This window comes from Carya illinoinensis, chromosome 14, assembly GCF_018687715.1.
Source record: "Carya illinoinensis cultivar Pawnee chromosome 14, C.illinoinensisPawnee_v1, whole genome shotgun sequence".
In the NCBI taxonomy this organism is placed as follows: Eukaryota; Viridiplantae; Streptophyta; class Magnoliopsida; order Fagales; family Juglandaceae; genus Carya; species Carya illinoinensis.
This window is the reverse complement of record NC_056765.1, coordinates 3739036-3766992: the sequence shown is the minus strand read 5'-3', so window position 1 is coordinate 3766992 and position 27957 is coordinate 3739036. Positions and strand designations below refer to the sequence as shown.

General features: G+C 36.2%; 1 protein-coding gene and 1 pseudogene across 2 annotated transcripts; one reads left to right on the top strand and one right to left on the bottom strand.

Moving 5' to 3' along the window:
* The first annotated feature begins 1175 nt into the window (after positions 1 to 1175).
* LOC122294703 lies at positions 1176 to 19963 on the top strand (annotated as a pseudogene).
* A 690-nt stretch (positions 19964 to 20653) lies between these two features.
* On the bottom strand, positions 20654 to 27736 carry LOC122293399. 2 transcript variants are annotated; one of them, XM_043101964.1, is made up of 4 exons: positions 27459 to 27736; positions 24880 to 27292; positions 21514 to 21824; positions 20654 to 21287 (listed from the first exon to the last, which is right to left on the bottom strand). In XM_043101964.1, exons 2-4 carry the CDS (start codon positions 27171 to 27173, stop codon positions 20920 to 20922), a joined length of 2973 nt encoding a protein of 990 aa, XP_042957898.1. In that variant the 5' UTR covers positions 27174 to 27292; positions 27459 to 27736; the 3' UTR covers positions 20654 to 20919. The 2 variants fall into 2 exon arrangements, with proteins under 2 accessions (XP_042957898.1, XP_042957897.1); XM_043101963.1 differs by having other exon boundaries at positions 24880 to 27736.
* Between the last annotated feature and the right edge of the window lie 221 nt (positions 27737 to 27957).

Here is a 27957-nt window from a genome sequence, read left to right as displayed (position 1 = left end):
AATTTCAATATAGGAAAAGCATCAACAGCACTAATGGTAATAAATGAGGGAGCAAACAGAGACCTTAAGAGAATCATCATAGAATAAGACTAAGCACAAGTAATATTAGCCATCAACAATCCGAAAGCTACAACAAATTGGGCAATGTAGACAACCACTAAAGACATTCATCACCTTCTATATGGTTTTGATTAGTGGATTGAAAAAATAAATTCTCGATCATAAAATCGATGCGCACATAACTTGGCGCAATAAATAGCTTCTAACCAAGTGTACAGAAGCATTCCCCTAGACTGGATCCCACATTGTGTTTTAGATTTCCCAAGTGGCAAACAACCTCCTATTATTGTATAATCATACTGCTACAACTCTCATGTTTATGCTTATTGAATGAATGAATGAAACTTGTCGGAAAAAAGAAAATAATAATAATAATAATAATAATAATAATAATAATTCCAGCAGTTTTTCTTCCAATTATTGGCTATTTGCAGACTCTGTCAATAGCCATTTGTCCAGCTATGGTATAATTTGAAAAATTGCGTACTCATGGTGTGATTTTTGTTGGAAGAGAAATAATGTTTACAATCACTGTATATACAAGGTTCGCATATTTTTTTTAAAATAAGTAAATTCCAAATTTATATAAAAAAAAATACTTTTAAAATATTATTATTATTATTATTATTATTATTTTAAAGTGTGCAAATTCTAAATATTTTAAAATTATATTTGAATAGATGAAATACACCCAAATTACAGATTAGTTAGGAGTGGAAGATTTAAGAATCGAAAGTATAAAGTTGTCCTCTTTTAAGAGCACTGGCATTAGATTAGCCAAATGCCATTACTTTTCATATTTTATAGAATGTTGATGAAATTGAGTCCACATTGAATTAGTTAAACACTTTTTATATAAAATATTAGTTACAGTAAATTCATCCCACATTCCGTATCTGAAAACAACTATAGCTTCTTCAAACTAGTATTTTATTATTTCTTGTCCCACATTCATCACACATTTGAGATTATTATATTATATATATGGCATTTTTATTAATATGAGATTTTTATGGATTGTAGATATGAGATTTTTATTTATATAATATGTGATTTCATCATCTATGTACATATGAGATTATTATATTATAGACTATTGGACTGTAAAAATAAAAATGAATATAATTGTTGGAGGTTATTTAAGATTATGAAAATAAAATAAAAAGTATTTAAAAAATTAATTAAAGAAATATAAATAATAAAAAATAATATTATTTTTTATCATAGAGAATGTGATAGCTAATCCAATATAGATTTTAAGTGTTGAATGGTTTGCTAAAAGTTGCATATTCTTCAAATTTTAAAGATTGAGATGACCAATCCAATACCAATGCTCTAAGCAAAGCCATCCGTGAGAGTCCTAAGAAATAACGACTAAATTGGAAAAATATTCGGAATCCTTTCGCCCAAGGTATCTAAAACAAAAAGTCACATCATTTCATGCAAAAACTTTCAACTTCTCTAAACTCTTTAATACTCATTACTGTCACCACCCTACTCTTCCTTCTCACCTTCCTCTCCTACATAATCCCATGCCCAAACCCACCTTTGAATTCACCAAAAAACGCCTTCTTTCATGTCCATTATATCCTCCAAATTTAGCAACTCATAGTTTACAGGTCATTCAACTGTTACATGCTTGACACGTTGAACTCTTTTGAGAATTTTTGAAGCGTTAGATTCTTGAGGAGCTAGCACAAATTTCTTTTGTGTTTTGGGAAGTGATAAGTGTGTCTTCATGGTAGCTGCTTTGGACGGCGATGAGCTTGTGAGGTCCATAAGCAGCCGGCGGGCGAGTTTCCGGTCGGCCAGCAAGAAAAACTTATCGGCTAGATTCCGTGAGGCTTGGACGGGACAACCAGAGGAGTGGTAGGGAAGATGATGAAGAGGAGCTGAAGTGGGCAGCGTTAGAGTGGCTTCCCACGTATAACAGGTTGAGGAAGGGATTTCTAAAGCATGTTTTGGATAATGGGAGGGTTGGTTATGAAGAGGTTGATGTTACCAATCTTCAGACTCAGGACAAGAAGAATATAATTGAGAGTATACTCAAGGTTGTTGAAGATGCTAATGAGAAGTTTCTTCGTAGGCTTAGAGACAGGACTGATAGGTGAGACTGGAGCAGGCTACAGTGCTTTTGGTTGTGTATTTTTCTATCATGTATATCTTCGTTCCTCTTTTTTCTCTTGGCTTTGTTGGTTTTTATTTTGTTATTTTCTTAAGATCTTTTGGTTATTTGCTTCAGGGTGGGAATTGAGATTCCAACTATTGAAGTCTGGTTTGAGCATTTATCAATTGAAGGAAATGCGTATGTTGGAACCAAAGCACTCCCAATTCTGCTCAACTCAATCTTGAATTCAATTGAGGTATTTTTCATTCCATATATATCATATTTTTCTTGTTTAGTTATATTTTAGCTTTGAATCGAGTGGAAATTATAGAACAAAGTGTTCAATCCTCCATACTGCAACTTTGCTTCTGTCATCACTTTTCCCAAATTTCAGAAGAATAACTAGTTGTCTCTCAATCTTTTTTTCTTGTTCTTACTTTTACCGTGGAAAGGAACTCTAAGAATGGTTTCGGAGCTTGGTATGCATAATGGTGAAACATATCTTTCTTTCTTTCTTTGTTTCTTTTTTTCTCTAAAAGTAAAGTGGTATGGTTTTTCATTCTGGACATTTTCTATACAAATTGATAGTCTAGGTCTTAGACTGGGATATGCAATAAGGAATCTTGGGCAAAATCTCTGTTGCAAAGAGATTTTAAAATTGGTCATGTCAATTTGTCCAATAGAAAATATTGCTTCAATTTGCTCTTCAATTTTCTCTTCAAATTATAAATGGTTTGGTTTATATATATATAAATATATATATATATATATATATATTGTGATAATAGGCTCTTCTTGGGGTACTCAAGCTGTTCCCATCGAAGAAAAAGGTTGTCCAAATTCTACAAGACGTGAGTGGAATAGTGAAGGCATTGAGGTATTGGATTTTTGCAAACTTATATATCAGAGCTTTTGATTTATGATGTGTGTTTCCTTGATTAATTTACTGGCTCTTGTTCATAATGACGTTGCTTCTGGGACCTCTCGGATTAGGGAAAACGACATTGCTGCAGGCACCTGCTGGGAAAAGGGAAAAGGATCTCAGGGTGTGTCATTTCCTCTTCACATGTCTACCAAAAACTTCTATCTTGAATGGTTCGTTATAAATTATATATTATTTATACTTACATGCCATTTTGTTATATGGGTTTGTTTCATTTTGTTTGAAAAGTGCAACAAGAAGGTAATGCTGGATTTTCTAGTGTCCCAAAAGTTCATGAAGAAGTATTCATTCTCTCTCAAATATGCCCCAGAATGTTTCTTAATTCAATAACTATTGTTTGATTAATGAGCTCTTCCACAATAGACTCCGGAAGTATATGCTAAATCCTGAATAATTCTAGAAACATTTGTCATATTCTGACATCCTAACTTTGTCATTGATTACTATGAACAAATATCAGGCAGAGTCATGTACTGTGGTCATGAGTTGTTAGAGTTTGTTCCTCAAAGAACATGTGCTTATATTAGCCAACATGATCTTCATCATGGTGAAATGACGGTCAGGGAGACATTGGATTTTTCGAGACGTTGCTTGGGAGTCGCAACCAGGTATGAGATGCTGGCAGAATTATCAAGACGGGAAAAACAAGTAGGGATCAAAGCAAATCCTGAGATAGATGCGTTCATGAAAGCCACAGTAATGGCAGGCAAAGAAGCAAGTCTTGTTACAAACTATATTCTCAAGGTATGTTGCCTTAATGTCCAAGTGGTAACTGACCTTTTATGTACCTAAAGGATTTTTCTTATCTAACGTTTTAAAAATATGAATTGCAGATTCTTGGATTGGATATATGTTCTAACATTTTGGTGGGCGATAAGATGAGAAGGGGCATATCTAATGGACAAAAGAAGCGTGTCACTACAGGTATATAAAAGATGATACAAAGTATTGCAAATAAATATTAGGTGGCAGTACTTTTTCCCGTAGACCAAAAAGTTTTTGATAGAAGGTCACAAAGATGACACAAATTTTTTGATACTGAATGCAGGAGAAATGCTAGTTGGACCGGCAAAGGCCCTTTTCATGGATGAAATATCAACTGGTCTGGACAGTTCTACAACTTTTCAAATTGCCAAGTTTATGAGACAGATGGTTCATATCATGAACGTGACAATAATAATATCCCTTCTGCAACCTGCACCTGAAACCTTTGATCTCTTTGATGACATTATCTTACTTTCAGAGGGTCAGATTGTTTATCAAGGTCCACGAGAGAATGTACCTCAATTTTTTGAAAATGTGGGCTTCAAATGCCCATAAAGGAAAGGAGTAGCAAACTTCTTGCTAGAGGTTAAATCAAAAAAAGACCAGGAGCAGTACTGGTGCAAAAAGAATGAGCCTTACCGATATTTCAGTGTCCCTGAATTCGTAAGTTGCTTCCAAAATTTTCACATTGGCCAGAAAATTTCTCAAGAGCTTAGAATTCCTTACGATCGATCCAAAGCCCATCCTGCTGCATTAGTAAAAGAGAAGTATGGAATCTCGAACTGGGAACTCTTCAAGGCATGCCTTGCAAGATAGTGGCTATTGATGAAGCACAACTCTTTTGTATATATATTCAAGACAACCCAGATCACCATCGTGTCAATTATTACCATGACAGTGTTCTTGAGAACAGAAATGAAGCATGGTCGAATTGAAGATAGAGGGAAATTTTATGGTGCAATGTTCTTCATTCTCATTAACGTGATGTTTAATGGAGTGCAAAACTTGCATTGACTATTTTTAGGCTTCCTATATTTTTTAAGTAGATGGATTTTTTATTCTATCCAGCATGGGCTTTTGCGTTGCCAATTTGGCTCCTCAAGATCCCCCTCTCATTGATGGAGTCAGGAATATGGATCCGCCTCACATATTACACTGTTGGGTTTGCTCCTACTACAAGTAGGTACGTACATACACTTACATTCTTTGAGATAAATTAGTAGAGTTCACATGCATAGAATTGCTTACCTGGTAACTTATTGCCTTCCTGGAGCTATGTAAAATTATGGTTTATGTTCACTAACATGTCAAAATTTTATAGGTTTTTTCGCCAGTTATTGGCATGGTTCAGTGTCCATCAGATGGCCCTAGCACTGTTTCGCTTCATTGCAGCACTAGGAAGAACACAAGTTGTGGCAAATACTCTTGGCACCTTCACGTTGCTATTGGTTTTTGTCCTCGGGGGATTTATTGTTGCCAAAGGTCTGTATTTTAATCTTTTAGTTATCCATATGTCTTTATTGCTCAACTGAGATGATTCTTTATATGTGTGGAAAGGTGCTCAAATCCTCATGCATGGGCTTTATATTTGAGATAAGGAGACAACTAATTCCTACTCTTTGGTTAGATGACATTCAACCTTGGATGATATGGGGCTACTATGTTTCTCCCATGATGTATGGACAGAATGCCATAGTCATGAATGAGTTTCTAGATCAAAGATGGAGTGCGATAAGATCTCCAAAAGGATTTGCAAAATAACTATTTTTCCCATTAAAACTACCTTCATTTATTATCTTACATTTCTTTCTTTTTTACAGCTCAATCCTGACCTAAAGGTTACTGAACCTATTGTGGGAAAGGTTCTTCTCAGGGCTAAAGGCATGTTTAAAGATGACTATTGGTTCTAGATCTGTATTGGGGCACTCCTTGGGTTTTCTCTACTATTCAACATCTGTTTTATTCTGGCACTCACATTTTTAAGTCGTAACTTATTACTTCTCATGCCAATCTCCATTTATTATTGCAATGAAATATGTACCTGACATTGCTTTGAAAATCAAATGCAGTTTTAGGAGATTCTAAATCTGTCATTGTCGAGAAGGATGATAAGAGGAAGAGTGGAAAGCAGCCATCTAATGGCCAACATAGAATAAAGACCACGGAAATGAGTATAGCTTCAACTGCTCCACTGTGTAAAGGTAGCAGAACTTACAATTCTACTCGTAACATTTGAATGATAACACTTTTAATGATGATAACATTTTAATGATACATGTATTGAAATGGCGGGGAATAACACTCCAGGCTCCTCAATTGGTACTTCCTTAGTGCAAGCACTAGTTAGAAGGGGAATGGTGTTGCCTTTCCAGCCCTTGTCACTTGCATTTAATCATGTAAATTACTATGTCGATATGCATGCTGTAATTCCCTTTTCCCACATCTCTCTTTCCATCTTGCAGGATCACGTTATAGGAGAGGAAGATAAAGTGAGGGAAAATAAATTATAGAAGCTTAATTTTCTTTTACGATTGAGAGATCATAATTTATTTGAGCAATATCCTAAAAATCAGTAAAATTCTCAACTTCTTATCTTGTCAAGATATTGTGATTTTGTGAAAGAGATGAACAACTCCTTTGTGACTGTTACCTTAATAATTCACGTATAGAAAGTTATGCATAATATTAGGGTAGCATCTTGAAATATAAGAGAAATTCATAAACTGTTGAACATTTCCCATGTTTTCAAATCTGGATGCTAAACACATTTTCTTCAACAGGAAATGAAGAATGAAGGAGTTGAAGAGACTCGTCTCCAACTATTACGAGATGTTAGTGGTGCTTTAAGGCCAGGTGTTTCTTTAGAAAGTGTATAATAATTGTGTTTATTTTAGTAAGAAAAAAAAGGAAATTATGATTTAAAAAAGGATAGTGTTTCTTTTTCTCGTAAATTACTTAATGTCTCTTGTCTGGCAATTTAAAGGGAAAAACTTGTCCGGCTATATATCATAAATTTGGAAAATTCCATACTCATGGTGTGATTTTTTCTGGTATAATTTATTGGAAAGATGGAAAGTACCTCCAAATTACAAATTGTAGTTCGTAGTGGAAGATTTTAAGAATCGAAAGTGTATAAGGTTGTCGTCTTTAAAAGCCATCTAAGTCTGACTCCTGAGAAACTATGACTGCATTGCAAAAAAATATTCAGATCCTTTCTCCCGTGCTATTTAAAACAAAAAGTCGCTTCATTTCATGCAAAACCTTTCGACTTCTCTAAACTCTCTACTACCCATTTCTATCACCACCCCTACTCTTCCTTCTCACCTTCCTCTCCTACATAATTCCATGCCCACACCCACCTCTGAATTCAACAAAAACAACGTTCTTTCATTTCCATATCCTCCAAATTCAGCAGCACACAGTTTATAGTGGTCATTCAACATTTGCATGCATTCTAGCATGTTGAACTTGTTTTAGAACTTTTTTGTTCTTGAGGCGCTAGATTCTATAGGAGCTAGCACAAGTTTGATCTTTTGTGTATTGGGAAGTGATAAGTGTATCATCATGGCGGCTGCTTTGCACAGCGATGGGCTTGCGAGGTCCATGAGCTGGCGGGCCAGTTCCCTGGATTGAGAAGTCTCACACGGCATATAAACAAACTCATCCTGGGCTTTATAAGTAGTTATCCTACTTCTCCTATTAAGCCTTTTAAAGGAAGAAATTGGTGTTTCTATATGGTATCAGAGCAAACTAACCTATGACCGATGATGGTACTGGAAATACCGGCCCACACGTGAGGGGGCGTATTGAGAAGTCCCACATGACATAGGAACAAACTCATCTTAGACTTTATAAGGAGTTACCCTACTCCTCATATTAGGCCTTTTAAGGGGAGAAATGAGTGTTTCTATACCCAATCTGCCAGCAAGAAAAACTTCTTGGCCAGCTTCTGCGAGGCTTCCCACGTATGACAGGTTGAGGAAGGGATTTCTGAAGCAAGTTTTGGATAATGGGAGAGTTGGTTATGAAGAGGTTGATGTTACCAAACTTTGAATGCAGGACAAGAAAAATATCATTGAGAGTATACTCAAGGTTGTTGAAGATAATAATGAGAAGTTTCTTCGTAGGCTTAGAAACAAGATCATTGACCATAGGTGAGACTGGAGTAGGCTATAGTATTTTTGTTTGTGTATTTTTCAATCATGTTTATCTTTGTTTCCTTTTTTTCTTGGTTTTGTTGGTTTGGATTTGTTATTTTCTTAAGATCTTTTGGTTATTTGCTTCAGGGTGGGAATTGAGATTCCAACCATTGAAATCCGGTTTGAGCATTTATCAATTGAAGGAGATGCGTATGTTGGAACCAGGGCACTCCCAATTCTGCTCAACTCAACCTTGAAGTCAATTGAGGTATTTCTTCATCCCACATATATTATTTTCTTTGTTCAATAATATTTTAGCTTTCAATCCAGTGGGGATAATAGAACAAAGTTTTCTATCCTCGATAGTTCAGCTTTGCTTGTGTCATGGCTTTTTCAAAATTAGAGAATAATTACTAGTTCTTCCTCTCTCTTTCTTTCTTATTCCTTCTTACTATTACTGTGGAAAGGAACTCTGAGAATGGTTTCACAACTCAGTATATACACAATGGCGAAACATTTTTCTCTTTTTTTTCCTTTTTTTCTTTTTTTTTCTGGATATTGTTTTTTCAAAAAGTAAATTGGTTTGGGTTTTAATTTTGAACATTTTTTTTATATAAATTGATAGTTTGAGCCTTAGGCTAGGATATCCAGCAAGCATTCATGGATATAATTTTGCTTAGCAAAGAGAACGTTCAAAACTATTCATGTCAATTTGTCAAAGAGAAAATATTGCTTCAATTTGCTCTACAATTTGGTATACTTACTGATAAATGGTTTGGTTTATAATTTTTTGTGATAATAGGCTCTTCTTTGGGTACTCAAACTTTTCTCAACAAAGGAAATGGTTGTCCAAATTCTACAAGATGTGAGTGGAATAGTGAAGCCATCGAGGTATTGGATTCTTGCAAACTTATATATATATATATATATATCAGAGCTTTTGATTTATGGTGTGTGTTTCGTTGATTAATTTATTGGCTTTTGTTCAGAATGATGCTACTTCTGGGACCTCCCGGATCAGGTAAAACGACTTTGCTGTAGGCACTTGCTGGGAAGAGGGACAAGGACCTCAAGGTGTGTTATTTCCTCCTCTCATCTCACCAAGACATGTCTGCCAAAAACTTCTTGATTTGAATGGTTCATTATAATTTACACATATATGCGATTTTGTTATATGGGTTTGTTTAATTTTGTTTGGAAGTTGTCCCAAAAGCTCCTTTAGTATTATTCATTTTCTTTCACATATGCCGGAGAACGTTTCTTAATTCTATAACTACTGTTTGATTTGTGAGCTCTTCCACAACAGACTCCAGACATATTTGCTAAATCTTGAATAATTTTAGAACCATTTGTCTTGTATTATGAAATCCTAACCCTGTCATTGACAACTTACCATGAACAAGTATCAGGTAGAGTCACATACTGTAGTCGTGAATTGCCAAAGTTTGTTCCTCAGAGAACATGTGCTTATATTAGCCAACAAGATCTTCATCATGGTGAAATAACGGTCATGGAGACATTGGATTTTTTGGGATGTTGTTTGGGAGTTGGAACCAGGTATGAGATGTTGGCAAAATTATCAAGATGGGAAAAACATGCAGGAATCAAACCAAATCTTGACATAGATGCATTCATGAAAGCTATAGCAATGACAGGCGAAGAATCAAGTCTTGTTACAGACTATATTCTCAAGGTATGTTGCCTTAATGGTAACTGATCTTTTATTTTCTAAAAAGTTGAGGCTACCTCAATTTTATTAATAACACTTACTTACGACTGATGGATGAATACAATAGACAAAGGGAACATGGGGAGTTACAACCAAAATCCTAAAACAAGGCTCCTAAGGATTTTTCTTATCTAACTTTTCAAAAATATGTATTGTGGATTCTTGGATTGGATATCTGTTTTGACATTTTGGTGGGCGATGATATGAGAAGGGGCATTTCAGGTGGACAAAAGAAGCGTGTTACTACATATATGTAACAAAGTATTGCATATAAAAATTAAGTGGTAGTACTTTTTCCCATAGACCAAACAGTTTTTGATAGAAATGATTATGCTGAATGCAGGAGAAATGTTGGCTAGACCGGCGAAGGCCTTTTTCATGGATGGAATATCAAATGGTCTGGACAGTTCCACAACTTTCCAAATTGTGAGGTTTATGAGACAGATGGTTCATATCATGGACGTGACAATGATAATATCTCTTCTGCAACTTGAAACCTTTGATCTTTTTGATGAAATTATCTTACTTTCAGAGGATCAGATTGTTTATCAAGGTCCACGTGAGAATGTTCTTCAGTTTTTTGAAACTTTGGGCTTCAAGTGCCCATAAATGAAAGGAGTTGCAGACTTCTTGCAAGAGATTACATCAAAAAAGGACCAGGAGCAATACTGGTGCAAAAAGAATGAGCCTTACAGATATATCAATGTCTCTAAATTTGTAAGTTGCTTCCAAAATTTTCACATTGGCCAGAAAATTTCTGAAGAGCTTGAAATTCCTTATGATCAATCCAAAGCCCATCCTGCTGCATTAGTAAGAGAGAAGTATGGAATCTCGAACTGGCAACTCTTTTAGGCATGCCTTGCAAGAGAGTGGCTATTGATGAAGTGCAACTCTTTTGTATATATATTCAAGACAACCCATATCACCATCATGTCAATTATTGCCATGATAGTGTTCTTGAGAACAAAAATGAAGCATGGTCAAATAGAAGATGGAGGGAAATTTTATGGTGCATTGTTCTTCGGTCTAACCAACGTGATGTTTAATGGAGTGTCAGAACTTGCATTGACTATTTTTTGGCTTCCTGTATTTTTGAAGCAGCGGGATTTCTTATTCTATCCAGCATGGGCTTTTGGGTTGCCAATTTGGCTCATCAGGATTCCCCTTTCATTGATGGAGTCAGGAATATGGATCTACCTCACCTATTACACTGTTGGGTTTGCTCCTGCTGCTAGTAGGTACGTGCATGCACTTAACATTCTTTGAGACAAATGAGTAGAACTCCCCTGCATAGAATTGCTTACCTAACATGTTGGAATTTTATAGGTTTTTTTGCCAGTTATTGGCATTCTTCAGTGTCCATCAGATGGCCCTATCACTCTTGCGCTTTATTGCAGCACTAGGAAGAACACAAGTTGTGGCAAACACGATTGATACCTTCTCATTGCTGTCCATTTTTGTCCTTGGGGGATTTATTATTGCCAAAGGTCAGTGTTTAATCTTTTAGTTATATATAAGTCCTTAGTGCTCAACTAAGGTGATTCTTTACATGTGTGGAAAGGTGCTCAAATCCTCATGCCAGCGTTTTATATTTGAGATAAGGAAACAACTAATTCATACTCTTTGTTTAGATGACATTCAATCTTGGATGAAATAGGGCTACTATGTTTCTCCCATGATGTATGGACAGAATGCATAGTCATGAATGAGTTTCTAGACGAAAGATAGAGTGCAGTAAGATCTCCAAAAGGATTTGCATAATGATTTTTCCCTTTAAAACCACTTTCATTTATTTATTTTTTCTTTTTTACAGCCCAATTCCGACCCAAATGTTCCTGAACCTACTATGGGAAAAGTTCTTCTCAGGGCCAGGGTCATGTTTAAAGATGACTATTGGTTCTGGATCTGTGTTGGGGCACTCCTTGGGTTTTCTCTATTATTCAACATCTGTTTTATACTAGCACTCACACTTTTAAATCGTAAGCTATTACTTCTCATGCTAATCTCCATTTAGTATTGCAATGAAATATGGACCTGACATTACTTTGAAAATCAAATGCAGCTTTAGGAGATTCTAAATCTGTCATTATCGAGGAGGATGGAAAGAGGAAAAGTGGAAAGCAACCATCTAATGGCCAGAATAGAATAAAGACCACGGAAATGAGTATAGCTTCAACTGCTCCACTGTTTGAAGGTCCATAACTCACAGTTCTACTCGTAAAATCATGAAAATAGTTAAAAGGGAGAAAAACTTGTAACCACTTTTAATGATGATAACTTTTGAATGAGTACAGGTATTGAAATGGTGGGGAATAACACTCCAGTGTCTTCAATTGGTACTTTTACAGTGCAAGCACTCGTTAGAAGGGCAATGGTGTTGCCTTTCCAACCCTTGTCACTTGCATTTAGTCATGTAAACTACTATGTGGATATGCCTGTTGTAAGTCCCTTTTCCCACATCTCTCTTTCCATCTTGCAGGATCACCTTATAGGGGAGGAAGATAAAGTGAGGGAAAATAAATTATAAAAGCTGAATTTTCATTTAGGATTGAGAGACCATAACTTATTTGAACAATATCCTAAAAATCTCAACTTCGTACCTTGTCAAGATGTTGTGATTCTATGAAAGAGATGAACAACTTCATTGTGATTGTTACCTTAATAATTCACGTATAGAAAGTTATGCATATCAAGGCAGCATCTTGAAATATAATACAAATTCATAAACAGGTGAACCTTTTCTTTGTTTTCAAATCTAGATGTTGAACACAGTTTCTTCAACAGGAAATGAAGAGTAAAGGAGTTGAAGAAACTCATCTCCAGCTGTTACAAGATGTTAGTGGTGCTTTTAGGCCAGGTGTTCCAACAGCATTGGTTGGTGTAAGTGTTGCTGGAAAGACCACATTGATGGATGTGCTAGCAGGGAGAAAAACTGGAGGTACATTGAAGGAAGTATCAGCATATCTAGTTATCCAAAGAACCAAGCAACTTTTGCTTGGGTCAGCGGTTATTGTGAACAGAACAATACCCATTCAGCTCGTGTTACTGTCTATGAATCTCTTGCGTACTTTGCCTGGCTGCGTCTTGCCAAGGAAGTTGACAAGGAAACACGAAAGGCAAGTTTGCTTTGTCCTAAATCTAATTTCCTTCATTTTGTAAGCTGTTATGTCTACTTCATCTTCAACATTTATTTCTCTGATTACCCCTGAATGTATTTACTTGATGAACTCATTTTATTTTCTGCACAATTTGATAAGTCAATTTACCTTCACTAAGATAAACACAAACTTGGCACTTTCATCCTTCTAATCTTAGCTTAAAATATTTTTGTGTCCAACCTTTTAAAGTTTATTCTTCATATGAACGATGCATTTTCAATTGCAAATATGTGCCTTATTGTATGTTGCTACCCAATGATTGTGCATTCACTATTTTGGCTATAAATGTTTGTTGAGAAAGTTATGGGTTTGGTTGAGCTAAACCCATTGAGGAATTCTTCAGTCAGCCTCCCAAAAGTAGATGGTCTGTCCACTAAACAAAGAAAGGGACTCACCATAGCCGTGGAATTAGTTGTCAATCCTTCCATCATCTTCATGGATGAACCGACATCAGGCCTTAATGCTATAGCTGCAGCAATTGTTATGCATACAGTGAGAAATACAGTGGATACAAGGTGAATTGTTGTCTGCACAATTCACCAGCCGAGCATTGACATTTTTGAAGCATTCGATGAGGTATTTTGGATAATATCAACATTTTGCACGTCAACCTATTTGTTTGATTGTTCTAAATCCTCTTAACACTTATCAATTTTAAATGAACCTGGGCACAGCTTTTGTTGATGAAGAGGGGTGGACAAGTCATTTATGCTGAAGCCCTTGGTCGCCAGTCTCACAAGCTTATAGAATAGTTTGTGGTGATTATCTCATCCTACACTCGTTTATAAATTGATTGAAGTCTATAAACGTAAATCTTACGAAGTCTCCATCAAAAAGTAAATATTTATACCCATTTCAGGCTATCACTCTTAGGAATCCTAGTCACAAACTAATATCTATTACCATTGTAGTCTGTCCCAAATGTTTCTAAGATCAAAGATATAATCCTGCGACGTGGATGTTAGAAGTCAGTTCTCCTACTGTGGAGGTTCAACATGATGTGGATTTTGCATAAATCTATGCTAACTCTGATCTGTACAAGTAAGTAGAACATCCAAATTTTGCATCAATTCCTGCCCTCTTCACCTATTTCAATTTGAAATTTGATCTTTCAACCATACTGTGTTTTCATTTATTAATTCACTTACGCAGGAGGAATCAAGAACTCATTAAGGAGCTGAGTACTCCATCACCAGGATCCATAGAACTTTACGTCCCCACCAAATATTCCCAATCCTTTACTTCTCAATGCAACGCTTGTTTCAGGAAGCAATATTGGTCCTATTGGAGAAACCCTCGATACAATACAATCCGTTTCTTGTTGACAATAGTTATTGGAATTATATTTGGACTTGTATTCTTGAACAAAGGACATCATCAGTTAAGTCCTAAAAGTTCTTATTTGCCTTTGCAAAGATGATATTAGTAATCCATAAGGTAGGTGAAATTAAATGAAATTATTCATGTTATCTGATATTGAGAAGGCACTAGGAAAATATAATTGTCCAAGAAAGCTACTAACTTGATCAAAGCTAACCATGTAGTAGGATTTTACATAGTTGCATAAACATCAACAAGTACGTTTTTCTTAATTGGAATACGCCATCAAGTGAACTGTTTATGTGCCCTTTCGACGAAGATTTTATCTCTAAAGCTTATCGAGTTATTGTAACCTATTATGTGAACAAGAAAAGAAAACAAGACCTGTTGAATCTGCTGGGAGCAATGTTTGCAGCAGTTGTTTTCCTTGGTGGCATCAACTCTTCTATAGTGTTGTTTGTTGTGGCAATTGAAAGGATAGTCTTCTACCGTGAAAAGGCAGCAGGAATGTACTCGGCTTTGCCTTATGTATTTGGTCAAGTAAAAAAAAGTTGTTATATCATGTAAGAATAATGAGTTCACAACCCCAAGCAAATGAAACAAAAACTGTGCAAGACTGATCTGTAGTAAAAATAATGAGCATTTATATTGATTACAAACAGGTGGCTGTGGAGACATTATACCTTATCATCCAAACTTTTGTCTACACTATTATCCTTTACTCGATGATCAGATTCGATTGGAAAGTAGATCAATTCATTTGGTTTTACTTCTTCATATTTGTTGAACTCAAGGTTTCAAGTTTCGTATAATTATATATTTACATATGGATTTTGATGATAACAAACGAATTCAAAGAATAAAGGAGTCTCAACCTTAAATTGTCTATAAAATAGAGTCAAGCACATAAAGAAACTAAGCATGAATAAGAAAGGAACAAATTCATATTAAAACTCATAGAGTAATTTTGTATATCTCTTGAAAAATTCAAAATTTTGATTAATGCTCAAAATTAATATTTTATCATAAAGCATTAAAATACATTTTTCACATATGCATGAATATTTTAAAAATTTTGAAAGATGATTGATTGTCATCTTTCACATGTGCATGCTTTATTTGAATATTTTCAAAAGTGATTTATGCTCTTTTTGACTTATGCAAAAGATAAATGATTTTGTTTGAAAATTTTGAAAAGTAAAGTGTGCTCCTTTTGTCATATGCAAAAAGTAAAAATATTAAGTTTGAAATTTTTGAAAAGTGAATGATGTTGTTTTTGACAAATGAAAAACAAAAACTTTTATTTAAATTTTTTGAAAAAATGGTGTTGTCTTTGACATGTAAATCTTTTTAAATTTGAATATGAAATCTCATATGCCTATAAATAGATCATTTTAGAGTTTCAAATTCACAACATCAAGAGTATATAACATTCATTCAAAGTTTTCATTCTCTTTTCTCTAAGCATTGAGCCTTAATCTTTGTTCATTTTGAGAGATATATAGTTTATGTTGTATTGTTCTTATTTCACTCATTGAGAAGTGCTATCTAATAACGTACCCATTATCAACTCTTGTATTAGTAAAAGGGAGTGTATAACTCTTGTACGTGTAGAAAGTGTTCTACACAGGGAATAGTTGAATCACCAAGTGTAAGGTGATTACAAGTGTAGAGGATGTTCTACATGGATCTTTTGTAGCAGTGTTGTTCAAATATGTAATAGGTTTCTATCTCCACCTGAATGAGGTTGAATAGTGAATTTAGAGATCCTCAAAAGTTAGATTGAGGTGAGGATGTAGACAGTGGGACCGAACCTCGTTAACATACTGAGTTTGCTTCTCTCTTATCCTTACTCTTTATATTTATTACTGCTTCATATTTTGTTTATATTTTATCTTGTGTATTTGATTTATAATTATTAATTTTTAAATACAACTCAATTTATCCCCCCTCTTGTGTTAGTCATCTGGGCAACAATATTAATGCTTTTTTATACTTCACCTTCTACGGGATGATGATTCAAGCTCTGACTTCCAGCTACCAAATTGCTGCCATTGTTATGTTCTTCTTCATGAACTTCTAGAACCTGTTCTCTGGTTTCCTCATCCCAAGGAACATAAGTATGATATATCAACTTAAATGAGTATGGTCCACACAAGCACATTTGCTTTTGAGTTTTACTTACGAGTGTAAGATAACACATGAGATTGGTGGAGTAGGCTGAGTACCTAACTCAGTAAACAAACGTTTGTATATATAGATGTGTTGGTTACAACTTTGAATTTGAATTACAAAGATATCTGCTAACAGACTATAACAAACTAATCTTAAGATCATAACAAACTAATTTAAATTTATAAATCTGTTTTACAAATTCAGTATCTTCAAGCTTGCTTGAGAGATCTTCACAGGTTGTTAAGTTGGATTGTCGAGATCTTGAGATAAATCTTCAGTTGTACTAAGTCTAACACCCCCTTGCAAACTGATGGGGAAGAGCCGAATCATCAGTTTGGACCTCACAAATTTAAATCTCATAGCAGTGTGACCCTTAGTAAAAACATCAGCAATTTGGTTGGTTGTTGAGATGTGTTTAACTTGAATATCCCTGTTGAGGACTTTTTCTCTTATGAAATGATAATCCACTTCTATATGCTTTGTTCTAGCACGGAATACCGGATTTGAGGCCAAAGCAATTGCTCCAATATTATCACACCAAACAATTGGACATTTTGGTAGAGTAATATTTAATTCTTTGAAGAGCATCATCATTCAATAGAGTTCTGCTATGACTAATGCAAGTAATCTGTACTCGGCTTTAGTGCTTGAACGAGAAACAACACTTTGCTTCTTTGCACTCCATGAAATCAAGTTGTTGCCAAAAAAATAACATAGCCACTGCTGCCATTGTTTTTAATATCGTATCGTACCGGTCGGTACAGCCAATACATTCCGTACTGGCCACTGGTCCGGTACAGGTATGTATCTGTTTCGTACCGGCCTATATTTTCGGCCTGTACCGGCTAGTATTTCGGCCTTTACCTTTTTTTTTTTCATTTTTTCAAACTGTAATCTCATTTTTTGACCCCTAATTCAAATCGGACTATTTATAATTTATATATGTGTGTGTATTCATGTATAATTTATTCATATATAAACTATTATTTTGAAATATAATTTATTTATATATCGACTATCCCGAAATGGTACCGATACCGAAATATTTCATTCCAGTATCTTGACTAGTACGACATCCGATACGGTATTCAAACATTGACTGCTGCTTCTTCGATCATCTGGATTGCCTGCCCAATTAGAATCACAAAAAGCATGTGATTATGTGACTAAAAGAGTATAATAGAGACCATCGTCAATTGTACCCTTAAGATATCTTAGAACCCATTTTAGTGCTGTCCAATGTCCTCCACGTGGGCTATGCATGAACTGACATAATTGGTTTATAATGAAAGCAATGTCGGGTTTTGAGATAGTGCAATATTGGAGTGCACCAATTGCCATACGATATTCACTCGGATCAGTGAGTAAATCACCATCACAAGCTGTGAGTTTCTTCTCATAAATTGTTGGAGATGAGATAGGCTTAGCTCCAGCCATTCCGGTTTTATCTAAGAGATCAAGAATATAATTGCTTTGTCTCAAATGAAGTCCATTAGAGTTACAGGAAGCCTGAACTCCAAGGAAATAATTCAGACTGCCAAGGTCCTTGAGTTGAAACTTAGTACCAAGTTGAGCAATAAATCAAGTAATGGCTTCCTTATTTGATCCTATGATAATAATATCATCAACGTACACAAGAAAAGATAATTGTAAGCCATCCTTGATATAAATAAATAGTGATGTATCAACAGAAGATTCCATAAACCCAAATCCGATGAGTTCTTGAGAAAGCCTCTTAAACCAAGCTCTTGGAGCTTGTTTTAAACCATATAAAGATTTGTGCAAACGGCAAACAACATCTAGTTGGGATTGATCAATGAACCCTCTTGGTTGTTCCATGAAAACTTGCTCATCTAAAATGCCATGTAGGAAAGCATTCGAAACATCAAGTTGATGAGTAGACGAATGAAAATTAATAGCCAATGGCTAAGATTAGTCTAATAGTTGATGGTTTAATAACTAGTGAAAATGTTTTACTAAAGTCAACACCATCTCTTTGATCAAATCCCTTTGCCACCAAACGAGCCTTATACCTCTCAATGGTGCCATCTTGCCTCCTTTTGATCTTATATACCCACTTGTTTCGAACAACTGGATGATGGAGTGATCTCGGATAGAGGGACCATGTACCATTGGCCATTAATGCATCAAACTCACGTCCCATAGCTTCCCTCCATTCAGGAAGTGTCACTGCTTGGGAATAACAAGTTGGTTCTTTTTCTAAATAAACAGAGGACAGAACACATATGGGCTGCTTTGTTGAGTAAAATGTTTTGAAATAAGGGAACTGTTTTGGCTTAGGATATCCAGTTTTGGATCCTATGAGCATGTGGTGAGGTTGGTTAGGGAGAGGATCAGGAATATGATTTTTTGGAGCTAGACTTGGTTGGGACACATACCATACTGCTAATGCAACAGCATTTGATTTGCATGATATTTGATTTCTTTACTTATCAAAACATTAAACTAACTCATTGAGATAGAGATAAAAATTGCCCAAAGAAATAACATTTAAAACTGAGGCATGTTAATCGAGATCTATATGAAGAACAACCTTTATTCACACTCCAAGGGAAAAAACATACATATATATTCCACATGGCATGGGAATCCATGTTTAAAATTCTCATCTTGTTCTTCATGCACCATTCATGATCATGATATGATTTCAAGTGCTTTGCATAGAAAGAAGACTGAAATCAAACGGCTTTACTTCTGCAGCAAATTCCAATATGGTGGAGGTGGTATTACTGGGCTTATCCAGTGGCTTGGACACTCTACGGCCTTGTAACTTCTCAGGTGGGAGACAAGACAACTCTGATTGAGGTACCTGGAGAAGCTGATATTCAAGTGAAGGACTACCTAAAGAGCACTTGGGTTTTGATCATGACTGCCTTGGAGCTGTTGCTGCTGCCCATATTGGCTTTTCCCTCCTTTTCTTCTTTGTCTTTGCCTTTGGCATCAAGTTCCTCAACTTCCAAAGGAGATAAAAAGAGAGTGAAGTTTCGGCACTCGTGAGATTTTGCATGCAAGATTGCGTATGAGTTAATTTGAACCCTACTACTATTTTATTTGTAGGTTGTTGTCATTTATTGTTATTTAATCTTTCTTTTCAAATATATTTCAAGAAACTGAAATTCTTGTCAGGCAAATTCTCAGAGTCTCTAGCTTGGATCAAATCCCGCCAATTCATCAAACACATTGGACGTGATCTCCAATTGGATATTCGGATTTGCATTAATACACAAATTATCTAACTTGGACATCCTCATGGGTGCAAACAATTCTTTAGAGTCACACTTCTTGGTAAAAAATTAACGATTTAACTAGTTTCGCATAGAAAAACTTTTGAATGTGCGGTATACGGGACTGTAGTTTACTCTGAAGGGCCTGCCTTGGAGAAGTCCCCGGCATTAAATTTAAAAAAAAAAAAAAAAAAAAAAGAAAGGAATTTCCTAGTAGTACCGACCATGCATGCATAGAGGGAACCGATATTCTTCCTCGTTCAGTTTTTTTTTTTTTTTTTTTTTTTTCCAGTTCCAACCACATATTTGCTAGAGTAACTGTAGAAATAACTAAATATATTAAATAAAAAATATTATAGGTTACAAAATATATTAAATAAATTTTGCCGAGTTGAGAGGGAGTCCAAGAGCTTTTTATGTGTCTAAATACAATTTAATAACATTTATGAATCCCTATAACTAAAAATAAGAGTTTGGAAAACCAAAAAAAATGTTATTCAAACCAAAAAGCTCTACTATCTTGAACTTAATTAATTATATTATTTTATATTTCATAACTTAATGCTCATTTGGATTCAGATATGAGATGAAATAGCTCCAAACAAAATTTGAATAAAATATTATTAAAATATTATTTTTTATTTTAAGAGTTGAAAAAATTAAATTGAAATTTGAAAATTTTGAATTATTCATTATATTTTATATGAAAATTTAATAAAATTATAATGATGAAATGAGATGAAATACTAAATATCAGGGACCTTTGTATTCCCGTACATTCCGAGCAGGGGAATACATCCGGACAGGAGATTGCCGGAGATCTGAATTACCTGTTGCAATATGCATGTTGCATTATTAAGGTTCCCACATACATACATACATACACATACATACATCGTAATTTCCTTAAATGTTTTATGAACCACAGCAATTGCATAATTAGTCCTCAAACTCGTGTAAAATTATGATCCCGACCCTGCATTCATATAGGTTATCAGACCCTTCTACTTAAAAAAAAAAAAAAAAAGGGTTATCAGACCCTTCTATAATGGAAACATATTTGTTTGGCAACATCTGTTTTACACAATGAGTAATGGATGATGCAGTACGCTCATCCAATCCTACACAATGTCATGCCATTAAAACATTTTGCATAAGTACTACTCTTTAATAACATGTCATCTCGTGATAAGACGATAGCAACACGTGTTCGTTTTCCAGCACGGTGAGGCGATATTAAACTATAGCACTATGCATAAACAAGTTATACGTGGACAGCTAACTCTCATCAGGTGCAGGTCTAAGAGGAGCATTTGCCAGGTCCTGAATCTCCTCCTTACTCTTTATACAATTCGACTTCCTTGTATTGAAATCTACTTTGTCCAAGTCCTCTGCAATACCCATGTAGCCGTACAGAAAATGTTCCTCCGCCTTGTCTGCCTGCGTTTCTGCATCCCAACTGTTGCTATTGTTGGATGTTAGTCGCACAAAATCAACTCTTCCATGCTTATTTTCAGCAAAATATTTGTGAAGCCTCTCTGAATCTCCCAGCCCAGTGAAAGTGCCCAAGAACTTTACAACCATGACACTTTGATCCGCAGGCTTTCCCAGGCACATCTTGATTCTTCCCGTTACAAAACCTTTCCCTGCCACAAATAGGAGTCATTGAAATTAAGTATATTAACAGTTCAATACAACAAATGGCTACTGGCCTTGTATTTAAGTATATATTTTATATTAACACTTGATTTTGTTTGATTTATATGGTCAAAATTAGACAAAATAGACACTCCTAAGGCATAGCTTTTAATCTACTCAAATTTGATGTTAGACCAATTTTATGTTATAGGATAAATCCTACGAATCACTCACTTCTTAGAAAAGCCTCAATCTCCTCGACAGTGATAACCTTCCACTTTCCTGGATTATTGTCTGACAAAGATATGTTGTGGATGATAATCACAGGAGGCCAGAGTATCAAATCCTCTTTCTGAGCCAAAGCTTCTGCATTGGGTAAGACCTGAGGAACCCATGTTATGGTATCTTGGGGAACAACGGTATTCCACCCCAACAACACACATATTGCTTTGTGAAGACCCAGGTGCTGTGCTCTCAGCCCAACCTTGCGAGACATAAAGGCATGTGTTACCAAGCGTTGAGTGTCCATGAACTCCTTTGAGACGCTGTAACAGAACATATTATATAAACAAAAAAGTGTACTGTGTTAGCATTATTAATTACAGCATTGAAAAGACAAATATGATGCACCAAATACATTTTAGCCAACAGGCAACAACTACAAAGAACATTATGGGTATGCCTTCTATAAATACCATTAGATAATTGTTATAATTGCCTACTTTATATATGTTTCCATATTATTATCGTGAGATTAAGTATGTAATAGAGAACAAACAAGCAGCATCCAAGTCAACAAGTGAATTCAGAGCAGCTATCAAGAATGAAAACAATGAGACTATACAACGGAAACAATGAGACCATACAATGAAAACAAGTAAATGGAATGGCTATATAATGAGACTAGACGCTAGGGGTGGGCAGTGGGGCTGGCCCCCGCTAACCCTCCCCCGTCCGACCCAGCCCACATGGAAATATAAATTTTATATATTTATATAAATATTTATATAAAGCCTCCTAGGCCAACCTTTATATAGGAGTCCAAGCCAATACAATAGTCATACAGAAGTAATGTAGGACTTAATAGTTAAAGGTTTTTTTGTATTTATAAATTTTAAATTATATTATAATTTGGGTCCAAAAAGAATTTTTAGACCCAATGGGTAGGCCTAGGTGGGGGGCAGGGCAGATGAGGTTTTCAACCCCGCCCCCCGGCACCCGGGGCGGGGGGGGGGGGGGGGGGGGGGGGGGGGGGGGGGGCGGGATGGAAACCATTCCGGGCATGGTGCGGGGCGGGGTGTGGGGAAGAAAGAAAAAAGATACCACTCAAAATCTTCAACAGGTTGGCAGATAAAAATTAACAAATAATCCCACTGCCAAGGGAGCTTGCAGAAGTAATTTTTTTTTTTTTTATGAGTCTTGCAGAAGTAAATCAATGATGGTAACTAAAAATTCTACTAAAAAATTTTCAATAAATAGAAAATACACATTGGTAATTCAAGAACCATTCTTTCCATATTTGGATCGACCAAATCTACCTCAATCGTTACCAAGCTGAATACTCAATCACGAAACACTGTCTATTAATAAGTGCAGGTCTCATATCCCATATCAAACAGAAACTTCGGACACCCAAAGACTATTTTGGCCCATTCCTAACTGCTGCCTCTTTCCAATCTTACCTTCTCTTACCTGTCAACACCTATACTACCACTTCAAAAAAAGATCTGTGACATCAGAGTCCCAAACTAAAAATTCTTTTTTGAAGATAGAGTGTGACAATATCTGCAAATGCAGACATAATTTAAGTAATATCACACCTCTTCTCATGTATGTAGTTCTCTCTCTTAACTGCAAGAAGCCTGGACACAGAGCATTGCAGGTAAGCTTCGGACAATAAGATCAGCAGTTGATCAATAATCATCAAGTAACTAGAAAATTCCTTGTGCCTTTTAGGCAGTACAAGCTGAGCAAGCTCGGTTATTGCATAGCCAACTTATCTACTGATCCTCAGACTTATACATTTGATCACTGACATTCATTTTCTGCTTGCTCATTCATACAATTGGATCTGAAGGTTAAAGTTGTTCCATAAGAATCTCCAATCAGTACATAAATGCCATGGAGCTTTAAAAAACGCCATGACAATTTGAGCTGGTTAATCAGGGTTATCAAATCCTCAGTCCATGACACTAATTCTTTGAGAAAACGCAAGTCTTCCATGTGTAGCCACATCCATGAGTACAAGGCTTCTGATCATATTCTTTAAAATGCACATTCAGCCCAACCCCAGGGAAATATATTATCTATTAACACCCCAGAGAAATCCAAAAACCAAAAAAAAATAGATGCCCTCTTGGGGGGGGGGGGGGGGGGGGGGTTGGGTTTGGTGGTGTAAATAAACTCATCCATTCTTTAGCATTAATGTAATATCTGCAAGATTGATCATATTACCTGTACTTTGCATCAAGGAATTCAATGAAGCCCATTTCCCTAATTAAATAATTTAAAACAATTGCAAGTATAGTAGGATACATGCAAACAAAACGTAGATATACATCTAGCAAGACTCATAATGGCTTTGAATATAAATTCTACTAGTAACTATATTTATGACCATGTTAGAATGGCTTTGACAATAAATACCATGCATGATGAAAGTTAGATTTTTTTTTATTGGCACTGGGTGTCCAAGAACAAAGTCTCGACTAATCCTGCAGGTGCACAAGCCCTCGGCAAGGAGTTAATGATGAAAGTTAGAAATTACACCTAGATGCAATGAGATCAGACCATACAAACAATTCATCCACTTAAGTGTCTTTTACTAGTATCCTTGCTACTGCTGCTGCTATTGTGTCCCATGTCACATGCTATCTTCAAACTCAAGTGTCTAGTTTTTTCTCGATCATTAGCAAGGCTAACCACCTCTTGCGTGACTCAAAATATAGAGCACACCCCATCACAATCCACATCAAGTGTCCATGACAAAGCATGCTCTCCCGTAAAGCATATCTGCCGTTTCTCAGATTCCTTTGCCCAACACCCTTGGTCTATCACTAAATAGTCTGGTTCCCACTAATATCCAGTTTGTGTCAGTGAACTTTGCCGTTTCATATGTTGAAAACGATTGTATGAGAGTTCATTTTGATCAGCTCCCTATTTCCAATTAGTACCCTATTCCAATTAATATCCCTTCACTCAATGGAACAGCAACAGTGGAAAACGGAAGTAGCAATCATTTAACTGATTTTCACCATGGTTCAAGTAATAAAAAGGCACTTGAATGAACTCTACATAGTCACTTCTACAAAAGGCGAGTTCATCAAAAGGTCTTGGAACATGGAATTGATACCACTAAACCATCCGGCATCCAGCTCCAATCACCATGCATAGATCTAAATGATAAATACAATCTAGGTCTTAAAATAGCAGGGAGCCAAGTTAAAAACTTGAAATTCCAACAAATCCCAAACCATAAAATCTATAAGGTTAGAAGATACTCACTTGACTGCATTGGCTGAAGTAATGGGGAACTCCTGAATCAAAATATGAAAACAGGTGGTCCATATTTAGAAAGGATAAACTCAAAAGAAAACAAACCTTCTGCCACATACGATGCAGAACAAACTACCACCTTTTCCTTGCTCCTTGTATCGTCTTTGAACAGATGGGCTCCCATTCAAAACTTTACAGAACTTTAGGAAGGCTTCATGTACCAGTTGCTTGAACTCCAAAGAGTCCTCAGCAGGCTCAAAGTCTGAGACACTTACCCAATCTTCTGAAGGGTCATCATAATCTTCGTGTACATCCTTATTATGATCAGCATTTCTTTTCCAAACTTTCGGCTGTTTGTGAAGACCAATTCTTCTATCAAAATGGTGTAAGTCATTAGAGCTCAAAGAACCAGTTCTTGAATGAGCCTTTGTAAATCGACCACCATGTTTATACAATCTACTTGAATGCCTTTGCATGTGTGCCAGAGAATCTTGAGATGACAACCATTCATCAGATACAAAATCTTGATAATGTTCTAGCCTAACATATCTCCGCTTAGATTCTCTATATTCATTATAGCCATTTCCCACAGCATTGGATGAATACAAACCACTCGCATCTTCATCAATCCACTCTTCACCTCTATCATATTGATCCTGAAGCTCCCCTGGTGCATTCCGTTTTGACAGGAACCTTCTAGAATCATGCCCACCTAATTCTTCCTCAGCACTGTTCTTTCTTTTAAGCATCCTATCTAATGGTTCACATAAGCCAAGCTCTTCCATTCTCTTCATTCTTACAGCATTTCTATGCATATCTGAATCGTATTTATCAATAGGAGGAATCTGCAGCCTATCCTTCAAAAACTTTGGTCCTGCATCTTTTCCAAACATATAATCTGGTCTCGAGTGCATTACCCGATGTTTCTGCGATGCACTCAATTGTGAGATTTTGTAATTTTGTGGCACTCTACTTCCAAATTCAACATGATTATATCCAGAACCCAAATACTCCCTACTTCGCTTTGATGCGTTTGATGTCCTATTCATATCAGGGTAGTCCGAAACAGCCTGCTTTTGTAAAGTAGGATGGTCCAACATGATTCCCTTTCGAGCATTTCCATAAGCATCTTCAGTATTATCATCAACTCTATTTGCAACGGGATGCATTATACTAGGTCTTGACAAATGTCTATGATCATAATTGATTTGTTCTTGATCATAGTCCAGCGGACCACGTGGTGGAACCATTCTGTACAAGTCATCAGATTGATATCCAAGTTCAACATCTGCAGTTCCCCAGGGTTTTTGGTATGGATGATCCTCACAATTGGCCCTGGTGGGACCATATGCGCCTCTCTGGTAATATGTCAGATTCCTGTGTCCAGTTTCAGGGTCTCCAGAGGACTCTATAAGTGGACCTTGTCCATATGCATCAAAACTTATGGGATCTACAAGTTTTCCACTGCTTCTTGAAGATTCATATGTAGGGGGCAAACGAATGTCATCCTGATAAGAGCCCAAATACTCATTCCTCATCATCCTAGAAGAGGAGCTTGCCAAATCCTTTAGAGGAGATGTGATTGCCAAATCTTTAGAGTGAGATGCTGACCCAACAGGATACGATGCCTCCCTTGATTGAAACGTGGGTTTCTCTCCATCTTTTAAGGATCCTATGATTGGTAACTTATCCACAGTTATAGGGTCTTGATACTGAAGCCTTTCATGCTCAATCCTGCGTATATCTATATTTTGTGATGAGGATGATAGATGCCCACCAACTTCTCCATAATTTGAGGTGGGACCTAGATCTTGAGGCAACTGATATGAAACACGAGCTATTTTATCTTCCATTGACATTGAATTCTGTCCCAACATCCCATGTCCACCACCAGTTGACAATCTGCTTTCACTAAAGTCCTTCTCTTTACCCATCCCAGAATTACCATGATGATATCCAAAAATATTTGTTGAATTCAAGCTATCATCACCGACCTTTGTGTAGTCTGACAACTCATATCTCCGCCGCAACTCTATAGGCGGTGCATAATCCCTATGCATGGTAACACCACCCTCATCGAACTGAGCCCTTTTTTTAACTTTCTCAAAAGGGGGCGACTTTGATCTCATCCTGTCACTCCTACCTCCACCAGCACCACCACCCAAACGCCAAGAATAGTCCCTCCTTTCAGTAGAACCACTCCTTCGACTTGCACCGACAACCCATTTGGATCCATCTAACCTATGAGGATTCAAACTCTGCCCGCTGACTGGAGGCCGATCCAGCGCATCAGGGAGAATACCAGTGTACGGGTCAGAACCCAGTTTTAATCGTTGTTGGGTACGCAACTTTGAACCTGAAGATAGCGTAGAATAGTCTCCATGCTTTCTTGATTGCATCTTTGGTTACACTAATCGATCGACACACTGCTAAATCCTTTAAAATATGAAGTTTCGATTTTTAAAATCGGGTATGTTTAGCCAAAGCTTAGGATCAAATCCTGAAGAACTTACAAAACCTAAATCCAAAGACACAACAGTCAAAATGATTCAAGCACAGTAGAATGTCAACCAAAACCCCAACTCTAGAAATACGGACAAAAATTGCACCTACAGATCAAAGAAAGAAAATGGGTTCGGACTTCCATTGCATTAAAAGTTCAAGGATCAGAGAGATTTTCAAACCTTCTGTCGCGAGTTGTTAGAATCCATGGTAAATTTTGTATCAAATTTTTTCTTTTTCTGTTTCTGGGTGGCCTCTAACGCTTCGATTTCTCACAATCCATATATCGGAGAATTGAGAAATCTTTCTTATAAGCATCTGATAGTGTTTTGCCAAACAATTCTGGGAACGAAACAGGGTGACAATTGGGGCTTCAACTTTTTTCAACGCGCTGCTGTCCTTACTACGCGTGGCTTGTTTGGCACGCACCAATTACTGGTGCGGGTATGGCGTATAGCATGCGCCGAAAGAGATCGAGATTTTCTTTAGTATTTTCTCGTAATATTAATTAAACGAAAGGTAAAGCTTCTATGTCCCTTATCTTTCACCGTCTTAATTGACCGCTGATCAAAAACAATTTTATATTTTTTATTTAATAATTAAAGAAATAATTTTAAATATATTAAACAAAAATTGCCTGGACAGCAGAGTAGTCTTGCCCTTAAACTAAACTCTATAATA

Bases quoted from the DNA above. Each gene is read 5' to 3' on its own strand.
- LOC122293399 (XM_043101963.1), bottom strand. From the start codon at position 27,173: ATGCAATCAAGAAAGCATGGAGACTATTCTACGCTATCTTCAGGTTCA. The intron at 21,825-24,879 runs GTTTGTTTTCTT...GTTCTGTTACAG, and splicing joins TGCATCGTATGTGGCAGAAG to CGTCTCAAAGGAGTTCATGG. The intron at 21,288-21,513 runs GTGAGTGATTCG...TATTTGTGGCAG, and splicing joins GATTGAGGCTTTTCTAAGAA to GGAAAGGTTTTGTAACGGGA.